Source organism: Chiloscyllium punctatum, chromosome 17, assembly GCF_047496795.1.
Source record: "Chiloscyllium punctatum isolate Juve2018m chromosome 17, sChiPun1.3, whole genome shotgun sequence".
Taxonomy (NCBI): domain Eukaryota; kingdom Metazoa; phylum Chordata; class Chondrichthyes; order Orectolobiformes; family Hemiscylliidae; genus Chiloscyllium; species Chiloscyllium punctatum.
Genome location: NC_092755.1, coordinates 63,206,583 through 63,232,151, shown reverse-complemented (window position 1 = coordinate 63,232,151; position 25,569 = coordinate 63,206,583). Strand labels below are relative to the sequence as shown.

General features: G+C 40.6%; 2 protein-coding genes across 7 annotated transcripts in view; one reads left to right on the top strand and one right to left on the bottom strand.

The window, feature by feature from the left end:
* Positions 1 to 2,072: 2,072 nt before the first annotated feature.
* Positions 2,073 to 25,569, top strand: part of wsb2 (WD repeat and SOCS box containing 2) — a 33,569-nt gene continuing 10,072 nt past the window's right edge. For 5 of the 6 annotated variants that reach the window (XM_072587306.1, XM_072587309.1, XM_072587305.1 and 2 more), the window contains exons 1-7: positions 2,073 to 2,380; positions 8,615 to 8,789; positions 10,789 to 11,021; positions 14,299 to 14,430; positions 20,957 to 21,057; positions 22,860 to 23,032; positions 23,746 to 23,859. In XM_072587306.1, the coding sequence (XP_072443407.1) occupies positions 2,344 to 2,380; positions 8,615 to 8,789; positions 10,789 to 11,021; positions 14,299 to 14,430; positions 20,957 to 21,057; positions 22,860 to 23,032; positions 23,746 to 23,859 (965 nt within the window). In that variant the 5' untranslated portion in view covers positions 2,073 to 2,343. The remainder of the gene's footprint in view (positions 2,381 to 8,614; positions 8,790 to 10,788; positions 11,022 to 14,298; positions 14,431 to 20,956; positions 21,058 to 22,859; positions 23,033 to 23,745; positions 23,860 to 25,569) is intronic. The other variant, XM_072587307.1, reaches the window with a different exon arrangement.
* Positions 24,099 to 25,569, bottom strand: part of rfc5 (replication factor C (activator 1) 5) — a 58,224-nt gene continuing 56,753 nt past the window's right edge. The window contains exon 11 of the mRNA XM_072587312.1: positions 24,099 to 24,606. Coding sequence (XP_072443413.1) covers positions 24,585 to 24,606 — 22 coding nt within the window. The 3' untranslated portion in view covers positions 24,099 to 24,584. The remainder of the gene's footprint in view (positions 24,607 to 25,569) is intronic.

Genomic DNA, 25,569 nt, shown 5'->3' with positions numbered 1-25,569 from the left:
TGATAATTTCATCACTTGATCAACAATTAATATCTTACTCCACACCTACTCTTAAGTATTTGCTCATGCAACTTGGATGCAACACTGAAACAAAACAGAAATGTGGATGCTGGAGATCATAAATAAAAAAAAGTCAGAAATTGCTTGAGAAACTCAGCAGGTCTTGCAGCATCTGTGGCGAGACAAACATGGTTAGTTTTGAAACTAGTGACCCTTCTTCACAAGTTTCATTCAAGATTCGAATGAGCCAAGTTCCTGGCTAACCCTCCAATACAGTATTTGAGTGCTGCACCGTAGAGGAGTGGGGGGGGGGGGGGGGGGGGGGGGGGTATCCTTTTGGATGAGACCCTGAGGCCCATTTTACCAACCCCTCCAAGATAATATTTTATAGAGGAGAGGGGCATTATTCAAGGTGACCCGGTTAATATTTCTCCTTCAATCCACCTCAGTGAAACAGATTTTCTGATCATTATCCCATTACTGTTTGTGGGAACTCAGTGTGCACCAAATAGCTAACACTTATTCCATGTAAACAGCAGTGACTACATTTTGTTTCCCATAAAGTACTGTTGAGAAGTCATGTAGGTGTGAGAGGTGATGGTGAGAGACAAGTCTTTCTTTTGAAATAAACTGAGTGGTTACATTTCTGTCACATATGGAGTGGTGTCAGCCGTGGAAAGTGAACTCGCAAACTTCTGACTCTTGAGACTAGACTACTAGGGTTCTGAAGAAGGTCACTGAACTCAAAAATTTTAGTTCTGTTTTCTCTTCGCAGGTGCTGCCAGACCTGCTGACTTTCTTCAGCAATTTCTGTTTTCGGTTCCTCCAGGCTTAGCTTTATCCATTCTACCCATTTGTTTGTTCAACTGTTGTTTTATTTCCACCCATTGTGTACTCCTGTCCATCTTCAGAATATATACCAGTCTTATTCTAGCCTCATTCAGTTCTGAAGCAGGGTCACTGGACCAAAACATTAACTCTTCTTTCTTTCCACAAATGCTGCCAGACCTGCTGAGTTTTCCCAGCAATTTCTGCTTTTGTTTGTTTTATTTGGATGGATTTGGTCATGACCTGGTTAATGGGGCCAACCTCGTGCCAAAGCCATTTTGTTAGACATTTCTACTCTTACCTGGACCGATGTTCTGCTGGCAGCATAGATTTTATTGCTGAGGTACATTTTAGACTTTCCCCTTACTGTTCTGACAAATCACCTTCAAACATCTCGCACAATCTGCTGCCATCTCACAGACCTTTATAGAAATCTCAATTTCTCAGTTATATTATTTAACTGGGTGAAAATGTAACGTGCTGAAAATGTGTTGCTGGAAAAGCACAGCAGGTCAGGCAGCATCGATGTTTCGGGCATGAGCCCTTCTTCAAATAGTCAGAGGAAGTGGGAGAGCAGCATAAAGGCCCCTGGTATCAGCCAAAAAGGCACTCCAATACTAAGTTGGAAGGTCAACTCGTATTCAAGTTTCGAGTGGCATTTGAACCCTGTAATGTGATTCTAGATGACAATACAGCTAAGTGTGAGGTAATCTATTCTGGAGCATTAATGGTTAGATTAGTGTTTTTTCAGTAGTGACAAGTTAGGAAGAGTACTAATACAAAGATTTTGGTATCCATGTGCACAAATATACACATTTGGAATATAGCCTGGGGAGCAGACGTTAGGAAGGGCATATCTGGAAGCAATACAGATTCACCACAATGATAATGGCGCTCCAAGGATTAGAGTGAGGAGTGATTGTGGGAACTGTCTGAAGTACAATATGTTCTAATTCGAGTTTTCTTTTGGATCTCCATAAAGCATTGATAGAGCAGATGGGAGAAAGTTGTCTCTAGACATTCAGGAGAGTTGTTAAAAAACACATTTAAGAATGATAGTAGGAGTGCGGATATCTCTCCCACGAACAGAGGCTGTAGATTCCTGATCAGCCAATAGTTTTAAAACTGAATCAATATAATTTTGCTGGGACAGGGCAGAAAGGAATATGGAAGAGAGGTATTATTTGGTCCTCCTTGCCGCATGGGGCAGCAGTGAGCAGGTCACATGTGCCTGCTCAGCTGGTTGCAGGGAGGGTCTGTGTTGTGTTCAGCTGCTGGTCCTGGGAACAGCTGTTACTTAAATGTTACCTGTGCCTGGAGCTTTCAGACACAGGGCAGCATCATATACTTACTGGTGATAATGAAGCCGATGGGGAGATTGCACTTTTTACAATAAAGGCCGGAATGGATTGGAGGAAGGGAGTCGATTTAAAGCTGCATTGAAGTCAGAATACACAGTGGATTCACGTTTGCTAGCTCCATGAGGACCCAGTCAAACACCTCTTTGTAGTATTGATGGACGGAACTAGAGATTGCAGCCCCCAGACTGGAGGTCAGTGAACACTACGAGGTCGGGTCACTGCATAGAGCTGCTTACATTGTAATCATGTCCAGGAAGCGCTAACATTTAAACACAATCAGGTTACTGTTGGATGTGGTCGCTTCATCGAAGTCTCGGTGTGGACCGGGTGGTTAAGTAATTGCGGGTCATTCACCTTTTTAAAAAGGACGCTGCTCTGGCTTTAAAATGTTTGCAGAGCGCATGAGCTAATATCAACCAATTCTCTCTCAAAGCTCAGTTGGTAGCGCCGTCATCTAGAATCACGTTACGGGGTTCAAATGCCACTCGAAACTTGAATACGAGTTGACCTTCCAACCATAGTATTGGAGTGCCTTTTTGGCTGATAGCAGGGGCCTTTGTGCCGCTCTCCCACCTCCTCTGACTATTTGATTGAGGAACGGGGCGTTATTTGAGGTACTCTGGTAAATATTGACCAATCCGTCCACAACGCTGAAACAGATTTTTTCCGGTTAATTACTCGCACAAACTATATAACGTTTTCCGTATAAACGCCAGTGACTATATTTCACTTTCTGTAAAGTACTTTTTAAGAAGTCATGTAGAGTGAGGGGGTGATGGTGAGAGACCCTTCTGAAATAAATTAATAGTTACAACTCTGACACATTCCTCCCAATGAAGGGGAGTGGTGTCTGATCCGAAGCTTAAATTCGCAAACTTCTGGATTTATATAGAGTCATAGATCATGCTCTGATTAGTAATTGCTAGGGTTTGGTTAAATACTTTATTGGATGGGGAGGGTCCGAATTGAACCCGTGACTCCATGTCAGGACACAACTCCTTGTAGTTGTTTCTGGGATTTTTTGGGGGGTTCAACCTTGCGTTTCACTGCGGCACAGCTGTGTTGTAGTGGTTGATATTGACTGAAATGGGAAGTGTATCACACCCTATTGCTAAATACAAATGCAGGATTTGGGTCTAAAGGTTTCCACTTAGAGAGTGAGAGAGAGACACACACAAGGGAAAGTCTGACAACCAGCTACAATGCTTTAGTAACTGAGAGTGCCTGAGATCTAACTGGTCCCTCATTGGATCGTGGTGGCTTAATTCTGGATTGTAACCACTTGAGGAAGCGTGAACCAATCAGTTAAACGGTTAATGTGGCCAAGGCAAGCATAACTTTTTGAAAACACAACTGCAATTAAACAATCACTTTCACTTCCCACCTTGAGAGAATTTTGAAGGGGAGGAGACGTAACTTCAGACAAAACTGACGTCACAAGAAACCCCGCAGTTCATTGGTTGCTATTTAGCTACTAATTTGAATACCAGTTATAAGTTCTATTCAGGTCAAAGGTAAATTGGAGAAATGTTTCACAGATATAAAAACGAAAGGCCAAAAGAAGCTTTAAATCAAAAACCTATTTAAATAATTTGGAGATATAGGGCCAGGTGATGTGTTGTACGTGTATGATGTGGGAGCTGGTGGATCCAGGAAGGTTCAGAAAACTGGAAGGAAGATGGGCCAACTGATCACTACACATGGGATTGGAGGCCATTCAAGGGGAGCAAATACTGCCTTGATCCTTTGCAATTCACCTGGTCCAGCAAGTCCACTGCAGATGCGATCTCCATGGCCTTACAAGCATCCTAGACATAGAACATTTGGATAACAAGGATACGTTCCTCAGACTTCTACATATTGACCTACAGCTCCACCTTCAACACCATAATTCCAAACTAAACTCGTCTTCAAACTCTGATACCTAGGTCTTGGCTCTCCCCTCTGTAACTGAATCCTCGATTTCCTGATCCATAAACGGGTTCAGTAAGAGTAGGTCACAACACCAGTACCTTACAGGGCGCATACTCAGCACCCACTACACTCCTCATATGCTCACAACTGTTACTACATTCCACCCCAACTCCATTTTCAAGTCTGCTGATGACGCCATTGTCGTATGTCAGATCTCAAACAAAAAATAAATTGAGGGCATGGCAAATGCGGTAAAGACACCAGCTTATGCAATGTCAACAAAATAAAGGAGTTGGTCATTGACTTCAGGAAGCAAAGTGGACGGCATGCCCTTATTTGCATTAATGGTATAGAGGTGGAGATCATCGAGAGCGTCCAATTCCTAGAAGTTATCATCAATCTGTCCTGGTCCACCTACGTGGACGTGATGGTCAAGAAAGCACAAGAGCACCTCTACTCCCTCAGGAAGGTAAGAAAATACAGCATGTCCACAAACGCTCTTACCAGAAATTTGCAAGTTTAAGCTTCAGATCAGGCACCACTGTCCTACATTGTAGGAATGTGTCAGAGTTTGTAACTATTTATTTCAGAAGACTTGTCTCTCACCATTACCTCTCACATCTACTTGACTTCTCAAAAGGTCTCAGAATACATTGCAGCATGTTATGGCAACTGCTTTCCCCCAGACCATTAGGAACTGTACAGTCGTGAACACCACTCCGTCCATCACACAAACCAGACTTTTATCTATTGGCTCCTTCCTTTCCTTTTCCTTTCCTTTCCTTTCCCTCCCCTCCCCTCCCCTCCCCTCCCCTCTCTCCCTCCCTCCCTCCCTATCTAACCAACACGTAGTGAAAAACAATGTGATCTCTTAGATTACTTACAGTGTGGAAACAGGCCCTTCGGCCCAACAAGTCCACACCGACCCAGACCCCTTCACCTAATACTACGGGCAATTTAGCATAGCCAATTCACCTAACCCGCACATTTTTGGACTGTGGCAGGACACCAGAGGAAACCCATGCAGACACAAGGAGAATGTGCAAACCCCACACAGTGAATTGCCTGAGGTGGGAATTGAACCGCCTGGTGCTGTGAGGCAACAGTGCTAACCACTGTGCCACCCACTAATAATAAATCAAACAAAATCTAGAAGGACAAGGGCAGCTTATATGTGGGTGTAACACCACCTGCAAGTTCCCCACCAAGCCACACTCAATCGTGTCTTGGAAATATATCACTGTTCCTCTATTGCCTTCAAAATGCTGGAATTCTCTCTCTTAGGCATTGTGGGGCAGCCCACCACACCTTCTCGAGGCTGACTAGGGATGGGCTATAAATGCTGGCCAACTAGTGACACCTACAAACCAAATTTAAAAAAAAAATTGCAGGGGAATTTGATACACGGGTGGACTGGGAAAATCAGGTTGATAGACAACTTCCTTTCCTTGAGATTCACTATGAAATTTTCCTTTTTGGAACAGCACTAGAGAAGAGGCAATTCTGGCTTTGATAATGTGCAATGAGACAGACTTGATTAGGGAGTTCAAGGTGAAGGAACTGTGAAGGGATGGTGCCATAATATGATAGAATTCACCCTGTAATTTGGGAGGGAGAAGCTGGAATCCGATGTAACAATATTACAATTGAGTAAAGCTAATGACAAAGACATAAGGGAAGAACTGGCCAGAAGTAAGTGGAAGGGGAACCTAGCAGGGAAGATGGCAGAGCAGCAAGGCAGACGTTTCAGGAGGTAAATCAGGAGATATAGCAGAAGGTAGAAGAAATGTACTAAGGGGAGGATGAGACAACCATAGCTGGCAAAGGAAGACAGGGCTTCCTGAAGAAGGGCTTATGCCCGAAACGTTGATTCTCCTGCTCCTTGGATGCTGCCTGACCTGCTGCGCTTTTCCAGCAACACATTTTTCAGCTCTTATCTCCAGCATCTGCAGTCCTCACTTTCTCCTAAAGGAAGACAGGGACAGAATAAAAGCAGAGCAAAAAGCATAGTATCCAGTGAAAATTCATGGGAAGCTAGAAGATTGGAAATTCTTTAAAATTCAGCTGACAACAAAAAAAAACTAAGTGGAGGGTGGAAGATGAAATATAAGCTCGCTGGTAATGTAAAAATATTAATTTTATTAAAGATGAGAAGGGCAAGAGTGGACATTGGGTCACGAGAAAATGAGGCTGGAGAAGTGCTAGTAGGAAACTGAATCGATACTTTGCATTAGTCTTCACGGTGGAAGATGCCATTAGAGTATCAGTATTTCACGGGAGTCGAAGCAGTGTGAGTGCAATGGCCATCACTAAAGAAAATGAATGAGAGAAGATGAAAAGTCTGAAGGTAGATAAATCTCCAAACTGTGGTCCACACCCAAGGTTGTGAAGAGATAGCTGAGAAGATTGTGAAGGCATTGGTGATCGTTTAGGAATCACTAGACTCTGTAATGGTTCCAGAGGACTAGAAAATGGCTAATATAAGAAGGGAGGCAGGCAGAAGATGGAAAATTATAGATCAGTTAGCTTAACCTTCGTTATTGGTAAGATTTTAAAGTTCATGATTTAAGGATGGGATTGTGGAGTACTTGGAAGTGCATGGTGAAATAGGGTTGAGTCAGCATGACTGTTGAGGGGAAGTCATGTCTGACAAATTTATTAGAATTTTTTGAGGAGGTAATGACCAAATTTAGACAAGGAAGACACAATGGATGTGATCTATTTGGAATTCCAGAAGGCCTTTGACAAGGCGCCAAATGATTATAAGAGCCTGTGGTGTTAGGGGCAAGATACTGACATGGATACAGGATTGGCTGGCTGGCAGAGAGTGAGAAGAAGGGGTCTTTTTCAAGAAAGCAGCTGGCAACTAGTGGTGTTCTGTAGGGTTGGACCAGAACTTTTCACGTTTTACATTAACAAACTGAACAAAGGAACTGAGAGCATTGGTTACAGATGACAAATATATGTGGACAGACAGGTAGTGTTGAGGAAGCAAAGAGGCTATAGAAGGAATTGGATAGTCTAGGAGAGTTGGCAAAAGAAGTGGCAGAATACAAAGTGGTAAAATTAGGTAATGCACTTCAGAGGAAGAATAAAGGAATAGACTACTTTTTGATATTGGGAAAGGCTTCAGAAATCTGAAATACAATAGGATTTATTTGTCTTCCTTCCAGATTTTCTGAAGGTTAACATGCAAGTTCAGTTGACAGTTAGAAAGGCAAATACAATGTTAGCATTAATTTCAAGAGGTCTAGAATACAAGAGCAGAAATGCACTGCTGAGATTGGACAAGGGTCTGGTTAGACTGCATTTGGAATATTGACAGTTTTTTGAGTTCAGTATCGAAGAAAGGATGTGCTGGTTTTGGAGGGAGTCCAAAGGAAGTCTAGAAGAATGAGCCTGGGATGAAGGACTTATCATATGAGAATCAGTTGAGAACTGGTCTGGGTCTGTACTTGGAGTGTAGAAGGATGAGGTGGGGTCTTATAGAAACTTAGAGAATACTGAGCGTCTTGGGTAAAGTGGATGTGGAGACAATGTTTCCATTAGTAGGGGAGAACCTCAGACTGAAGGGATGATCCTTTAGAACTGAGATGAAAAGAGATTCCTTCATATGTAGGCTGGTGAATCTGTGGAACACATTGTTGGAGGAGGCCAGGCTGATGGGTGTATTTAAGACTGAGCTTCCTGATTTAGTAAGGGGAGATGCTAGGAGAATGTGGTTAAGAAACACATCAGCCATGATGGAATGGTGGAGGAGACTTGATGGGCCAAATTGCATAGTTCTGTTCCTCTATCTAATGATCATACTCAGAAAAGATGTACAAGGATGTTGCCAGAGTTGGAGGATTTTCTCTATCAGGAGAGGTTGAATAGGCTGGGGCTGTTTTCCCTGGAGCATCGGAGGCTGAGGGGGTGACCTTCATAGAATTTTATAAAATCATGAGGAGCATGGATAGGAGAAATAGACAAAGTATCTTCTCTAGGGTGGGGGGAGTCCAGAACCAGAGGGCATAGATATAGGGTGAGTGGGGAAAGATATAAAAGGGACCTAAAGGGGCAACTTATTCATGCAGTGGGTTGTGAATGTACAGAATGAGCTGCCAGGGGCAGTGGTGGAGGCTAATACAAATGCAGTATTTAAAAGGCATCTGGAAGGGTATATGAATAGGAAGGGTTTGAGGGATGTGGGCCAAGTGCTGGAAAATGCAACTAGATTAGGTTAGGATATCTGGTTGGCATGGACGAGTTGTACTGAAGGATCTGCTTCAGTACTGTACATGTCTATAACTCTGTATGGGGAAATAATGACTGATCATACATTGGAAGTTTTATTTAAAACAAAAATTATTGGGATATATAGGTTTGCATAATGGATTTTCCTAATGTTAACTATTTAAATGTAAGACTTTCATGAATGTTAACTGTGCATGTTACGTGTGAGGAGAGTATAGTGCTGGTTATAGAGGTTGTGTATGTTATCAGCATAATTGTCTGTCTTTTTTTAACAGCAGCAGAGCCCTTCTTGCTGGCAAAGCTGATACCTAACAGATCGCATGAATTAGATTGGACATCTGGCTGTGAGACTTGGGGTGTGGCATTTTCACCTGATGGCTCATACTTTGCGTGGTCACAGGGACACCATATTGTGAAATTGGTTCCCTGGCCACTTGAAGATCACAAAATGTAAGATTGCAAATTAATTGTTTAAGGCACACTGCTTTGGTAACAAACTGTTATTGAAAATGTTTATTGTTCAGCACTCTTTTTTTTAATATTCTTTATACATATATACGTGTGTGTGTGTTTATATTATATTTATATTCTTGGCTAAATCGCAGCTTCTTAGTCATAATCGTACAGCGGAGAAACTGACCCTTCTGTCCAACCCGTCCATGCTGACCAGGGTTTCTAAATAAACTAGTCCCATTTGCGTGCATTTGGCTCACATCTCTCTAAACCTTTCCTGTTCATATACCCCTGCAATTCAGGAAGTCATTACTCTGTGTAGCATACCTAGCTTCTGACCTGCTCTGTTCATATTGATATGTTATAGTATTAATATGACCAGTATACTTAATTTTCTGGTGTCTCCCAGTAAGTTTATGGCGTTGAATTTGATGAATGCTAATAAATAGTAAGACAAACATTTGAATTCACACTTGTTGGACATCATTATTGCCTGCCACTTGCATGTGTTCTCCAACCCCCATTCCTCCTAAGATATTCAGATGGTTGAGGTAGCATATTCATCGTCATGTTGTGACTCACTACTAGAATGGACATAAGGGGTAAGGACAAACAAAGGGTACAGGAGAAGCATAATGCAATTCTAATACCAGAGAAAATTTATGGTCTATTAATAACTGCACGATGTCAGTTAGCCATTAGGATATAGCAGCTGTGGGTGTCTTGATGATATTCTACTAATATGCAAGGCAAAGCTCTGCTTAAGTATGTAAGGAGTAAAGCCACCAAGAATTAATTGTATAAAATATCTAATGAGTGTAATGGGAACATATAATAGGAATGTCTAGGTCTTTATGGCTTAATGTAACTGCTTTCACTATATCAATAGATGTTCTGCATTTAAGTGATGATTTCTCATGGAAATTCCCTTACTTTGTTTTCTGAATGGGCCCATATTGCTTGTTACAGCAGCAATAAATTTTTAAAGATTTTACAACAGATCCCCTGAAGAATAGTTAAATGTCATACAATTATTGTTACTTTGTCAGCCCGCTTGTATCCAAGGGGTTCGTTTATTCAGTGCTTGGCAAGAGAATGATGGTGAATTAAAATGCACAGTCAAAGTGGACTCCATTGATCCTTAATCAGTGATATGTCCAAACAGCTGCCACTCAGCATTACTGTGGCCATGGTGGAGCGGGGAGTTTGCTCTAGGGGTAACCATAATACCAAGCCCAGAAGAGATCCAGAGGTCAGATGATTTATCTAGTGTAGCTGCACCTAATATTGTTTATCGGGGAGTTGCTAAATGGGAAGATAAGTGAAATATGTTGGGTAGGCAACAACCCACAAAATGAACTCTTTTAGCCCCCTTGGCATTTTTTTTTCTTTTTGAGAGGCTTTCTGCTCTGAATTAGTTTATTTGGCCATACTTCAGTTCCTTCACCTTTTACTCTTTTAACTGGCTCTCAAACTCCCTGACGTGATCCGATCATTTCGCTTCCATGTTTTCCAAAATAGTGTTCCTTGCAGATGACTCAATAGACAAACGTAAAGCAAAGAACTGTGGCTAACTAGAGAACTGAAACAAAAACAAATTGCTCGAGAAACTCAGCAGGTCTGGCAGCATCTGTGGAGAGAAAACACATTTTGAGTCCAGTGGGGGGGGGTTGCTCAGGCACCAGTTGGCCTTTTTCCTATACCATTTGTGTACATTTTATATTGATGATCAGTAAACTCTACAATTCCACAAACACACATTTTAAAATATAAATGCTCTTTAAAAATAAGGAATGTTAGGTAATTTAGTTGGCACTTACAAAAGATGAGTTCTGGATTAACTGCCAGCATCCAGCACCCATTCAGTTTTCAGTTTATTACAGTCTGTGTAGGCACACTAGCAATTTTCTTGTTTAGCCTAATATGTTTAACGTATCTTCAATTACGACTTGTTGAATTATGTTTTGTCCTTTTTTTTTGCTTTTTATTTCTCCAGAAATTCTAAAAGTACACATCATCTTAAAGCAGATGAAAGCTCAGAGGACCAGTGTGGAGAAAAGCTAATTGATTGTGGTCAGACAGTGTGGGGATTATCATTTGGATCGTCTCCATCTAATAATAGAAAGCAGTCCTCTGAGGACCAACACAAATCCAAACTTCAGTCTTCTGATACAATTCTTGCTACAGGTCTCACGAATGGTGAAATCAAGTTGTGGAAAGTGCCTACTGGTAATATTTTGAGGCATCTCTGTCTAATCTGGACTGAAAGAATGTAACTTCATTTGAAAATACTGTAGCATCTACTGTTTTGAATACAAGTTTCTTAATTTTAACAGTACCAATACATGAGGTACGAACTCTCGTTTTGATTATCAGTTTTGAGGTGCAATGTCTTTGCTTTCATCAGTTGACCATTCAGTGTCTGAGTTATGTAATCATGTGTTGGCAATTAATATGATCCTAGGGTTAGGCTTGGCTGTGATTTGTTCTATCTCCCCAACTTGTTTTTTTGTGATGTTCTAACGTTTTCCAAACTAAAGAGAAAATTACTTTTTAAATTTTTGGCTATAATCAAGGGACACTTCAGTTCAAGGAGTTTGTTTAATTAGTTGTGCCAAGTATGAATCTTGTCACAACTAATGTTTATTGGTCATTTTTGTGGGTAAAAGGACCCATTGTATTATTTCGCTAGGAAGCCTTGCATTTGTATGGTCTGTAGCTACTTCTACACGAATAGTTGGATTACATTGGATTTAGATTGAATGAATGGTGCGATATTGTTGGAATAAGTAGCCTTTAGATGTTTTCAAACATTTTTAACCATTCGGTGAATAATTCCTTACAGTTCCAAGTAATGTTTTATATTGATCTGTTTCCTGATTGCTACCTTTTTTATATTCTAGCCTATAGGAGATAAATTGACTTCATGAAGTCAATCTGCAATATAACTTCTGAAAATTATCGTTACAAATGTGAACATTTTACACAATGGAGGGGCGTGGTGGTCAGCTAAGTGGATTTTATTGTAGCCTGCATTTTGGGAAAGCAAATCTTACCATTAAGTGTATAAGTCCTGCTAAGGTCCTGGGGAGTGTTGCTGAACAAAGAGACCTTGAAGTACAGGTTCATTGCTCCTTGAAAGTGGAGTAGCAGGTAGATAGGAGAGTGAAGAAGGCGTTTGGTATGCTTTCCTTTTTTGGTCAGTGTATTGAGTACAGGAGTTGGGAGGTCACGTTGCACTGTACAGGACATTGGTTAGACCACTGTTGGAATATTGCGTGCAATTCTGGTATCCTTCTGATCGGAAAGATGTTGTGAAACTTGAAAGGGTTCAGAAAAGATTTACAAGGATGTTGCCAGGGTTGGAGGATTTGAGCTATAGGGAGAGGCTGAACAGGCTGGGGCTGTTTTCCCTGGAGCGTCGGAGGCTGCGGGGTGATCTTATAGCGGTTTACAAAATTGAGGGGCATGGATAGGGTAAATAGGCAAAGTCTTTTCCCTGGGGTCGGGGAGACCAGAACTAGAGGGCATAGGCTTAGGGTGAGAGGGGAAAGATATAAAAGAGACCTAAGGGGCAGCTTTTTCACGCAGAGGGTGGTATGTGTATGGAATGAGCTGTCAGAGGAAGTGGTGGAGGCTGGTACAATTGCAACATTCAAAAGGCTTCTGGATGGGTATATGAATAGGAAGGGTTTCAAGGGATATGGGCCGGGTGCTGGCAGGTTGGACTAGATTGGGTTGGGATATCTGGTCGGCACGGACGAGTTGGACCGAAGGGTCTGTTTCCATGCTGTACATCTCTGACTCTATGACACTGGGTTTTAGGTCCAGATTTATGTCTGGAACTGGAACTGATGTAAGTTTCTTTAAATACAAAGCATCCAAATGTTGAGCATCCAAGGAGTTATAATCAGTATAATTTTTACATTTTGTTTGTGGTATTTTCTTTAATATGCATGCTCATGATGAGAAACAATTCAATGATTTGATATGTTGACACCGGTTCTTCACTTATTTCTGTGAGCTTGCAATTCAAGCTTAATTAGTCCATGGCAATATTTTTGGAAGTAGCAATGTCAGCAGCTAGTTCTGCGAAGCCGCTAGGCCATTTTACTATTGTCAACACTTGCTTCTGGTTTGCTGAGCTGGTGTCTGGAGATATATCCTTGACATGAGCAAATGGCCTAGAAAGATTCAGTCTTAAAGGTTTCCATAGTTTCGTTATATGACTGTTTATTAATATGGTCTCTGCTGGTTCAAATGTTTCCCACTGAATGCGTTCACTCTTCTAAATCATTGATGTCTTCAGTTTTAATGCTTAAACAAATAAAGAGAACTTTGCACAGTGCAGATTTTAAACAAAAAACTGGAAATTCCTCTTTAACTATTCAAATCTTTAAAACAGAATATTCATAGTCTCAGTTGGCAAACAGGTAGATGGTCTTCATACTTTTATGATCTGATTTTTGGTCATTGATTCTGCATCTGACAGTTTGTATTTGTTTCCTCTCATTGGCCGATAGGGTTGAAGTGCTGCCAAGTACCTAAGCTTGCCCATGTATGAAGTCATTTTAAGAATGAATCATGTAGGAACCTCATTTGAGTCAGTTGTGATCCATTTGTTTGGGTCCATGGCAGCTAGAGGAACAAACACTGTATTGGGCCACAACCAAAGTGAACTTTTGATAACTTTACATTTTAGACAGTAGGTTTGGAGGGTGTGCATAAGCTCTGTATTTAAAGAAACTTACATCAGTTCCAGTTCCAGACATAAATCTGGACCTAAAACCCAGTGTCATAGAGTCAGAGATGTACAGCATGGAAACAGACCCTTCGGTCCAACTCGTCCATGCCAACCAGATATCCCAATCCAATCTACTCCCACCTGCCAGCACCCGGCCCATATCCCTCTCAACCCTTTGAAGGGTATTGCAATAATTCCACTAAGTTCCGAACTTCAATGAAAATATAGAAATCAACTTCAGATCAACTACCTGGTTGATAATTGACACTGAATATTCTCTTCTAGAAAGTTGAATAATTTAAAGAAGAATTTGCATTTTGTAACATTTCATCTGCATTTTGAAATGTTTCCTTCATTCAAAAAAAACAGTAAAATTGATTACATCAATTGTTTGGAGGAGTGAATACATTCAGTAATCCTCAATTTCTGCATTAACTATCTCTATCAATTAGGTTACTATCCATTAACATTCTCACTTTTGGTCTAAGGGTCAAAATCAGCCAGTGCTCCTTATTAATTCTACTGTAGTGATTTCTCATGCCAGGTGTATTGTCGGATCAGGGCAGGTTTAGACTGCAATGTCTATATAGCCAATATTCCACATCAGGGTTTAGAACGTGAATGGTGACTTGTGTAGGACATTGCTTCCAGAATATCAGGTTCCCATTTTCCAGAGATTTAAACAGATGAATGTTTTATGTGCCAGTATTCTATGGGTTGCATGTAGTTTTCAACCCACCTTTTTTTTTCTTTCTTTTGCAGCTCATCTTCTCCACTATTTGAAGGGGCATCAATCTGTAGTGAGATCATTTGCTTTTATCACCAATGAAGACTTCATGTTGGTTTCTGCATCACGAGACAGAACTCTGCGTGTATGGGACCTAAAACAGAATGGTACGTGAGGGGGGGGGGGGGAAAGTAATTCCATCTTTTTCACTTATTTTGAAGAAAGGCTATTGAACTATTTCGGAGGCCACCCACTGGCTCCAGAGGGACTACACATGAGAAGAAATGGTCTTTTCTGTGTAACCTTGTAATTTCTCCAATATATCTGGAAGACAAAATTCAGGTTGCATAGTAAATTTGGAATGGATTAACAGCATTTTCAACTCTGTCTCTTACTAGCTTGCTAAACAGTATTATTGTAATATGAGTTTGAGGATAGGAGAGAGAGAGAGAGAGAGAGAGAGAGAGAAACCCCTTCCCTATATTCTGGGTTTTACTCAATAACATTATACTGAACACTAAGTGCTTAATGAAATTCAGATGGAAGTGTCAAATGGGCACTCCCATAAGACATAGGAGAGGAAGTAAGGCTACTTGGCCCATCGAGTCCACTCTGTCATTTAATCATGGCTGATGGACATTTCAATGCCATTTACCTGCACTATCCCCATAGCTCTTAATTCCTTGTAAGATCAAGAGTTCTTGTTGCCTTTATATGCTCAGTGGAAGAAGAACCATTCAAAGTTTTCTTAAAATCATTGAATGTCACAGCAAAGAAGAGGGTATTTGGCCCTTTTCTGCCAATCTCTGCTCTTTGGTTAAATGTTTCTTAACTTAGACAGATGATTCATACTGTTACTCATTTTCTATAGCCATACAACTATGTTTATTCCAAATATAGTCTTGAATGTTACCCAAGTTTTGTTGCCTGCAAGCATGGACTACTTGAGCATCTTAAGAACTGTAAATGGTACTAACCACCATGTAGGAGGAGAAAGTGAGGACTGGAGATCAGAGCTGAAAATGTGTTGCTGGAAAAGCGCAACAGGTCAGGCAGCATCCAAGGAACAGGAGAATTGATGTTTCGGGCATAAGCCCTTCCTGAAGAAGGGCTTATGCCCGAAACGTCGATTCTCCTGTTCCTTGGATGCTGCCTGACCTGCTGCGCTTTTCCAGCAACACATTTTCAGCACTGACCACCACGTAGACAGTGAACATCCCTTCTTCCTTCCTTGTGATGGAAAGAATATTGAAGGAGCTGAAAACAGTTAGTCATAGTCATAGAAATATACAGCACGGAAACAGACCCTTCGGTCCAACTTGTCTATGCCAACCAGATATCCTAACCTAATCCAGTCCCATTTGCTATCACTTGGCCCATATCCCTTACCCTTCCTATTCAAATATCTATCTGGATGCCTTTTAAATGCTGCAATTGTACCATTCTCCACCACTTCCTCTAGCAGCTCATTCTGTACATGCACACCCTCTGCGTGAATAAGTTGCCCCTTACGTCCCTCTTATATCTTTCCCCTCTCCCACTAAAACTATGCTCTCTGGTTCTGGACTTTCCCATCCCAGGGAAAAGATCTTGTCTATTTATCCTATCCATGCCCCTCATGATTTTATAAACCTCTATAAGGTCACCCCTCAGCCTCTGATGGCCCCAGAGAAAACAGCCCCAACCTATTCAACCTCTCCCTGTAGCTCAAATCCTCCAACCCTGGCAACATCATTGTAAATCTTTTCTGAATCCCTGCAAGTTTCAAAACATGCTTCCAATAGGAAAGAGACCAGAATTGCACGCATATTCCAAAGGTAGCCTAACCAACATCCTGTACAGCCACAACACACTTTCTTCCCCCCCCCCCCCCCCCCCCCCCCCCCAACTCCTATAGTCAATACTCTGACCAATAAAGGAAAGCATGCCAAACGCCACCTTCACTATCCTATCTACCTGTGACTCTACATTCAAGGAGCTATGAACCTGCCCTCCAGGGTCTCTTGTTTAGCAACACTCCCTTACCATTAAGTGCATAAATTCTGCTAGCATTTGCTTTCCCATAATGCAGCACCTCACATTTATCTGAATTAAACTCCATCTGCCACTTCTCAGCCCACTGGCCCATCTGGTCAAGATCCTGTTGTAATCTGAAGTAACCCACTTTGTTGTCCACTACACCTTCAATTTTAGTGTCATCTGCAAACTTACTTATTGTACCTCTTCGGCTCGCATCCAAATCATTTATAGATTACTTCGTGTGGAAACAGGCTCTTCGGCCCAACAAGTCCACATCAACCCTCCGAAGATCAACCCACCCAGACCTGTTATCCTACATTTACCCCTTCACCTAACACTACAGGCAATTTAGCATGGCCAATTCACTTAACCTGCACATCTTTGGACTGTGGGAGGAAAGCGGAGCACCCGGAGGAAATCCATGCAGACAAGGGGAGAATGTGCAAACTCCACACACAGTTGCCCGAGGCAAGAATTGAACCTGGGTCCCTGGCACTGTGAGGCAGCAATGCTAACCACTGTGCCATCGTGCTGCCCCAAATGTAAATGACAAAAAGTAGAGGACAAAGCACTGATCTTTGTGGCACTCCACTGGTCATAGGCCTCAAGTCTGAACAGCAACTGTCCACCACCCTCTGTCTTCTACTTTTCAGCCAGTTCTGTATCCAAATGGCTAGTTCTCCCTATATTCCATGAGATCTAACCTTGCTAACCAGTCTCCCATAGGAAACCTTGCAGAATGCCTTACTGAAGTCCATATAGATCAGGTACACCGCTCTGCCCTCATCACTCCCCTTTGTTACTACTACAAAAATCTCAAGTTCATGAGACATGATTTCCCACGCACATAACCATGCTGACTATCCTTAATCAGTCTTTGCCTTTCCAAATACATGTAAATCCTTTCAATCAGGATTCCATCCAACAACTTGCCCACCAGTGATGTCGGGCTCACTGCTCTATTGTTCCCTGGCTTTTCCTTCCCGCCTTTCTTCAAAATGGTACCATGTTGGCCAACCTCCAGTTTTCCAGCACCTCACCTGTGACTATTGATGATCCAAACATCTCAGCAAGGGGCCCAGCAATCATTTCCCTACCTTCCCACAGAGTTCTAGGGTACACCTGAATCAGATCCTGGGGATTAATCCACTTTTATGCATTTAAAGACATCTAACACCACCACCACCTCTGTAAAATGGATGTTTTATGTTCCTCCGGACTGTATCCTAGTCTCTGACAGCAGTGTCTAGGACAGAAATGATTAGCTTCCAGCAACAACAACCATATGCCATATATGACTGCAGATGCTGGCGAGCTTCCTAACTTCCAGTGACTTCAATTTTACTGGTGTTCTTTAATGCTGCAATTGGTCGAATACTCCTTAATGTCAAGGTTAGTTACTTTTAGCTTCATTAAGTAGATGACCATCTTTCTATTAGTTAGATGAATCAACGTGACTGAAGTCTGACATCTGAGGGCTGAGTTTCACTGTCATTTAAGGTTAGGTATGTTTTTGGAGACCCTTCCTCCTATTAGTGTTTATGGTGCAACAGCATTCATGGCTTAAATGTGATAGACTGCAGAGCTTGGATCTGAATTGGCAGTTTTGGGCATTCTTCACTCTAACATGCTGTCGCTTGTTGTTAACAAGCATGTAGGCTTGTGTTTTGGCTTTATCAGATTGTCATCTAATGTTTAGGTACATCTGTTGCTACCTCTAGCATGTTTTCCTACATTCCTACTTGAACTTTGAACTTTGATTTATTCCGTTTGTTTTTAGTCCTCTGCAGGCTTTGAAATGGTGAAATTGCCAGCATATAGATCACTTAGTACGGAGAGCCAAAGTAATCATTTTAATTCTGACCCTTCGCATATTTTCCTCCAGTTTGGGGGAGAAAAACATTATTTCTCTTTGCTTCCTAGCTAACTTGTATAAAAAGACACATTGTAGTGTTGATATTCCTATGGGCTAATTTATGTTTACAATGGATATTCTGCTAAATTTCTTTGGAAGTGTATTTAAATATCAATTGGAGAGCAGGGGAATATCTTTAGTGGTTGTATCCTGTTTGAGATGGTGAAATAGTAGATGATGTTCCTTTTGAATGTAGAGACTGGTGAACTGACAAGTGATCTTGGCGATTTGTTCTGGAAGGTGAGGGCAGAGTAGTGAGAGGTAGGTTGGACACAGTTGAGGGCCCCTATCTGCTACAGTGGAGAGAATTCTTAGTTGAGTACAAAGGACATGTCAGAGGCAGTCCAGTTGAAACAGGCATCACTGGAATAAAAGACTCTGAGACACTGGGGAAAAAGGACTTGCAGGAAACAGGCTGGGAGTAAGTGCAGTTGAGGAAAATGGAAATTGGTGGGTTGAGAGGGTATATGGGGGTCAGCCCATTTCTAGAAATAGAAACAGTAAAGGCCAGAAAGGGAATGAATGTCCAAGATAGAACAGCTGAAGGTGAGAGAAAGATGGGAATTCAAAATAAAATTGATTTTTAAATGTGCCAATTCTGACAAGAGCAGGCAGTAGCACCAAAAGCATCACTGATTTGTATCAGGGAGAGAGTGGTGGTCAGGTCTTGAGAATGACTGACTGAAACAAGGAATTTTCCGCGGAGACTGCCAAACAGATTGATGTAACTAGGACAAGTATGGTATCTGAAGTCCTATCTTTGACCAGGAGAAAATGAGACCAGTTACTGAAAGCTTTCAGTGAGAACCAGTGTGGCTGGCTATGTGAAGGAAGGTGGTAGTAGAGGGGACTACTGAAGCTCTTAACCACCTCCTCCCTCCCTCCCACCACCTCAAAGGAAAGAATTGGCGAGCCTTCAGACCATCTTGATGGGGAATGGGTGTGCAGAGAGATTACGCATCCACGGTGAAGAGTAAGCAGCTACGGCCAGAAAACTCTAACTGATGTAGTGTCAAAAAAATCACAAATGTAAGTGGGAAGAGACTGAGATGGGGAACAGAATCAAGATAGGAAGAAATAACTTCAGTGCGACAAGAACAGGCTGAATAATGGTCTGCTAGGGCAGTCCTATTTTGGGAAGACATGAGCTGTGTGGGTTGGGGACTAAGATGGGAAGTTGTGGGAGAAGTCCAGAGAAAATGAAGCCTGTAACAGCTTGATGCTGTGATCTAACATTTTAATCCTCCAATTCTCTGGCATCACACCAGAATTTAAGGAGATTTGAAAGAGCACAATAGGTATTTTTTAATCTTTCCATCAATGTGTCAGTAACTGAAGATCTGCCCTTTTTAGATACGGTGACATTGCTAGCTACCAGCCTTTTAAATACCTGTCTTCATTTTTTTTAATCCTATTCAAAATTGTTACCACCAATTTTACAAAATGAATTAGGTGAGCCAGTCCTCCAAAAGTTCAGTATATACTCATTTGTTTCAGTTTGGACAAATGAATCAGTGTTTTAAATTCTTTCATCGGGATGTGGGTATCTGCAGCAAAACCAGCATTTGATGCACATCTATTATTGCTGTTGAATTGATTGACTTGAGGCCATTTGAGGAGAAAGTTAAGAGTCAACAAGGTTAAAAATCATACAACACCAGGTTATAGTCCAACAGGTTTAATTGGAAGCACACTAGCTTTCAGAGTGCTGCTCCTTCATCCACCTGAAAGCTAGTGTGCTTCCAATTAAACCTGTTGGACTATAACCTGGTGTTGTGATTTTTTAAAAAACTTTTATACACCCCAGTCCAACACTGGCATCTCCAAATCGAGTCAACTATGTTGCTGAGAGTATGGAGTCACATAGGCAAGCCAGATAAGGATGACAGACTTCCTTCTGTAAAGGCAATAGTGAACTGAATCGATCCAACATTTTTCCTTTTAGTGAGGGCAGATGTGAAACATTCATTTAAGTACCTAAGCCATGCTTTCTGCCCTTGTGATCTTTTTAGTTGTTGCTCAACCTCCATCTTCTTCCTGACACTTCTTTTTGCTATTAGCCTTTATTTAAAAAAACTTTTAGGGATTTACTTGTGCCCCCTTACTTTTTTTTGTTGCCCAAAATATTGATCATTCAATATCATGAACAAATGAATATCTAATAAATACATTACACTGATTATGGTTGGACAGTAGCAAAGAGCTTCTGGATAGGGGGGGTGTCCATCAGTGATTTGGATTATAAGTAACTTGAGCAGCAGGTGTTATACAGCAGAAGAAATTGAACCAAATGGTGATACATGAAGAAAGTTTAAAAGTCCAGTTGTTTGATCAGCATTAATGTGCATTTGTAAAATATTGGTGGAGCAACAGAATTTTGTCATAAATGCAGCACTTTATTGGGTGATAATATTTAGTTAACCAAGTTAGTCTTGTCACCTTTTGATCAGTTCTTGGAAAAAGTGCTTCAATGTTTGATAACATTTAGTTGACATAGTTCATTATGTTTGAATCAAGTTTGATAATTATTGCTGTGCGGTGATTAAGAATCTAAAAATGTACTTGTTGAATAGATACTACATTTCTGTTCATTGGAATTCTTGGCATTCTGTCACCAGAAATATTTCTCATAGTTGGGATGCTGTGCTGCTATTTCTGCATGTATCAGTGTATAATTCATTGTTACAATTATGTGACCTTTCTTCAGCTGAGGTTTGTTTCAGTATGATGCATTGCTCTATTTCTCCACCCTCCTCCAGGTAAACTACTGCATGTATTAAATGGCCATAACCAATGGGTTTATTGCTGTGCTGTCTCCCCTGATTCGACAATGCTTTGCTCTGTAGGAGGGGGAAGAATGGTAAGTTTTCACCTGTATTGGTCAATAAGTGTGAGCTTTCTGGATAAGAAGAAACATTTTTCTTTTTACATATGTATGTGTAGTTTTTCCTTAAACAATGACACTTAAATGCTACTGAACTTCATACCCAAGTGACACCATTTTTTAAAAATACCTTCATTAGAATTCATGAGTAATTCTAAAATACTTGCAGACAGTTCTATTGAATATCAAAAAGGAATTTTGGAAGTAAACTCCCACTATCTAATGTACCCAATTTTCTCCAGCACACCCAGTTTCAGGTTATAAATAAACACTGCTAACATTTGTGAGATGTTTGAAAAACTCACACCCTTCTGATCAAAGTAAATTGCTCAACATTTTGGTGTACCTGTAATTGGTGAATGTTGTCTATGACTGATGCATATGAGATCAATGAACCTGTTTTGCATGACTGCTCAATCAGAAACTATGCATATTTTATTGCTGAACCTATTTGCTAATCTGCATTCATTTCAATCTTGTTCAGTTATAAAGTTTTGTCAAGCCTATTGATCTAATTCTGTAGTGATTTTGGAAGTTGGGGTAGTGAATCCAATTCATTTAGATTTTTCTTCTTCTGATCTTTTTCTTTCCATCTTGTACCCTTTCCTTTTTTTTCCGTAATATCTTTTTATCCTGATATTATGGAAATAGCTGAGACATCTGCAGCTGTGAAGAAGACCATCAATAAAAATTGGGGAAATAATAATTGTTAATTTTATGACTTATCCATGGTGTGGCAATCTCCCAGGGGTTCAGTACAAACTCCTTATTGTAGATTGGATATCCAAGTCAGTATCCTGTTCACACCTTTTTCTTTCATTTTAAACTGGCATTTGATTTTTCAGTGATTCAGTTGACACTGCTGGCCCTGTGGGGATATATTTCTGAATCTAGTTTTCAGCTGATGTGCATCTGTGCTCTTCTGTATCCATTTTAAAAAGAAAACTATTTGTAAAACCTGTTTCACAAAGCATTTGACTTGTTTTCTTTTTTGTTAAAAATTCACTTGTGGGATCTGGGCATCGTTGGCTGGGCCAGCATTTGTTGTCTATCGCTAGATGCCCTCATTTTTTAGAACAGTTTCAGTCCATTTGGTGTAGACACATGAACTCCCTCCCTCAAGGGGTTTTAAGTTTTTTGACCCAGTGACACTGAAGGAATGGTGATATATTTCCAAGTCTGGGTGGTGAGTGGCTTGGACGTGAACCTGTAGTCATGGTCTTCCTATGTATCTGTTGTACTTGTTCTTCTGTGGGTGGTGATTGTGGGTTTGGAAGATGTCGTCAAAGCTGCATATCCTCTTTTTATAATTTGTCTCTAGAATATATCAAAGACAGTTATCTAAAAGACAATTTACATTATCTAAAGCAGGTCTTGGGCACATTTTGGTTGTACAGGAATTTAAAAAAGTGTGGAAACAGCTTTGTAATTGACATGTAACTTTTATTTTGCCTTGGCTCAAATAGTTTCAGCATCAAATCCTTTTGTGGATGTATTGTCTCACCTGAATGAGTTACAGCATAGAATTTGACTTTTTTTTTCTAAAAGGTGGAAGGCAAATTTCAGATACCTGAATTTTTATTTTTGTAAATTAAGGGCTATAGGTTCATGAGTGCTTACAGAGGTTCTTGTTAGTGGAATGTGAAATATACTTTATTAGGAAATCCTAATTATGCTCTCAGCATGATCTTTAAACTCTGCTTGCTAATTCGATATAAATTCTCCTTCAGGTTTGATGCTTTTAGTTTCTTAATGTCATAATTGCCATGTGATCACAGGTATTGCTTTGGAGCACAGTAACCTATACAGTGCTTCGCAAACTAGAAGGACATGGAGGTGATGTTGTATCATGTGAATATTCCCCCAATGGAGCATTACTAGCTACTGCATCTTACGACACCTATGTAATTGTATGGGACCCATACACTGGAGAAAGCCTGATGAAGCTGAGGTAAAGAAGTTATTTATATGAAGTTAATTGGTCAGGCTGGTTTTTGCATGGAAAGCATTTAACAATGTGGTTCACAGAATGAATCAAACTCAGGTTAATATTTAAATCCTTATCCTAAGTCTTTGTATGTTTGTGCAGTAAATTGATCTCGGACTTCTATTTGCATCTAAATTTGAACTTTAAACAAAATGATGGAAATAGTCCAATCTGGCAAGACATGCGCAGAAAAAAATGAATGGACCAGATTTAAGTCCACAATGGTATGGCCATTTAATGCTTGGAAAACTAGTGACAAACCAACCATGGCCACTTCAGGGGACCTTTTTCAGTGACTTAAATTTCTGTCAGGTACCTAACAACATTACTGCAGGTTTCCAGAGTGTTTAGAATGGATTTCCAACCTCCACATGGCTAGTATCTCTCAGCTGGTATTGGCAGTGCTCGTGTTGTAATTTACTGTGGGTAATGTATCCATATATTCCAGCTGTTCAAGTTATGTTGTGTCATGTCATTATAAACAGGTTTTCATGCTCCTCTCTGGTACGGTAAATTTCAGCCATTTTCCTCCTTGCAAATTGGGAGGAAAAGTTGCATTTTATAGCATTTGCACATAAAGCCTATTTTTGTTTTAGAAAAAGTCACTAGAAACCAGATTTTAAAATTGATTTTTAAACCAGAACAAACTGTGTTAATGTAAAGCTTTGGTACTGTAGGCATTGTTCCCCACTGGCTTCTCTGGATGTCGATGAAGGCTTTCGGACCGGATTTGTACGAGCAGTCTCCTTCTCCCAGCAGGGACTAAATGTTACCTCAGTAGCAGATGATGGGTAAGATCAATATCGTATATACTCAAGTAATAATCAAAATTTTTAGATTACAAAAATTAAATTTATGGGGCCGACTATTACGTAGATACTATTTTTGAGGGGCTGAAATTCATGCCTGTCAAAATTCATACCGTATCATTAGCAGAAGCCCAATTGATCATCTTCTAAATGAATAAAGGAAAAGAAAACACAATAAATTAGGGTAATTATTAGATAAAGACAATAAAAACAAAAATGAATTATCGGTAGTAAGCTTTTATTTATACATGGAAAAAGTGAAGTAGAAATGTAATATGGCTTTAAATCACAATTACTTGTACATGTTACATCTTAAACATATCAAGTACAAACGTGAATTAAAATCCTGCAAAATTACACTTTTCAACATCTTCAGTACCAAATAAAGTTTCACTATCATCCGGATGAATGATATCATTGTATGGATCCTCTTCATTTTCGCTGTCCGTAGTTAGCGGTCGCACATCATCTGCTGTTGCTTCATCGATGTCATCCCATAAATGGTCGTTCTCTGTTGAAGGGCTTTTGCCCGAAACGTTGATTTCGCTGCTTGTTGGATGCTGCCTGAACTGCTGTGCTCTTCCAGCACCACTAATCCAGTATTTGATTTTCAGCATCTGCAGTCATTGTTTTTACCTTGTCCTCTGTACCAGTCAATGCATTTGAAATTCCACATTTCTTCAATAATTCGGAAATAGTGTCAGCTTTTATTTCCTTCCACTTGGAAGTCTGTCGGGAATTACAGCTATGTCAGTGTTATGTGCTTAAAACTACGGGGTAGACCATTTAGGACAGAGATGAGGAGAAATTCTTCACCCAGAGAGTGGTGGCTGTGTGGAATGCTGTGCCCCAGAGAGCAATGGAGGCCCAGTCTCTGGATTCATTTAAGAAAGAGTTGGATAGAGTTCTCAAAGATAGTGGAATCAAGAGTTATGGAGATAAGGCAGGAACAGGATACTGATTTAAGGATTATCAGCCATGATCATATTGAATGGTGGTGCAGGCTCGAAGGGCAGAATAGCCTACTCCTGCATCTATTGTCTATGTGATTGGATGTTATCAACAGCATTCCTTACTAGATGAGATCTAAAAACTGGTCGCAGACAAGCAAACTCTCTTCCTTGTGTAGTCCACCAGGTCATAAATTTCAAACTTCCTTTATCCATTTTGTAAATCCACCTTCATCCATCCAGCCTTGTGAATTCACATGGATGACAATTCCTTTTGGAAATTTCTCCTTTTGGCAAAGTTTTTCTCTTTAAAAACAGCCAATGGTTTTAACTGAGGGCCATCAGTCATACAAAACAGAACTAAAGTAAACCTACTTTTTCTCATGATCAGTGGTTCTCACCAGTCCTTTCTTTTTTTTTCCTCTCCTTTTCGGTTCACAGTTTGATTGTCCAGCATGTTGAGAGTAATAGGTGTTTTGTCCATGTATCCAATGCATGATAACTTGTAGCCTTCCTTTTGCAAACTTCTGATTACAAACTGGTGAAACTGATTTTGTACAATCTTCTACTTCAGCAGAGAACTAAGTCATGCCTTCTCAAACCTTGTGCACCATCTAGCACTTGGCTTAAAATCTGAAATTCCATCTTTCTGGTCTCCTTCCTATCAGAACAATGTTGTGAAACTTGAAAGGGTTCAGGAAAGAGTTGCCAGGGTTGGAGAATTTGAACTACAGGGAGAGGC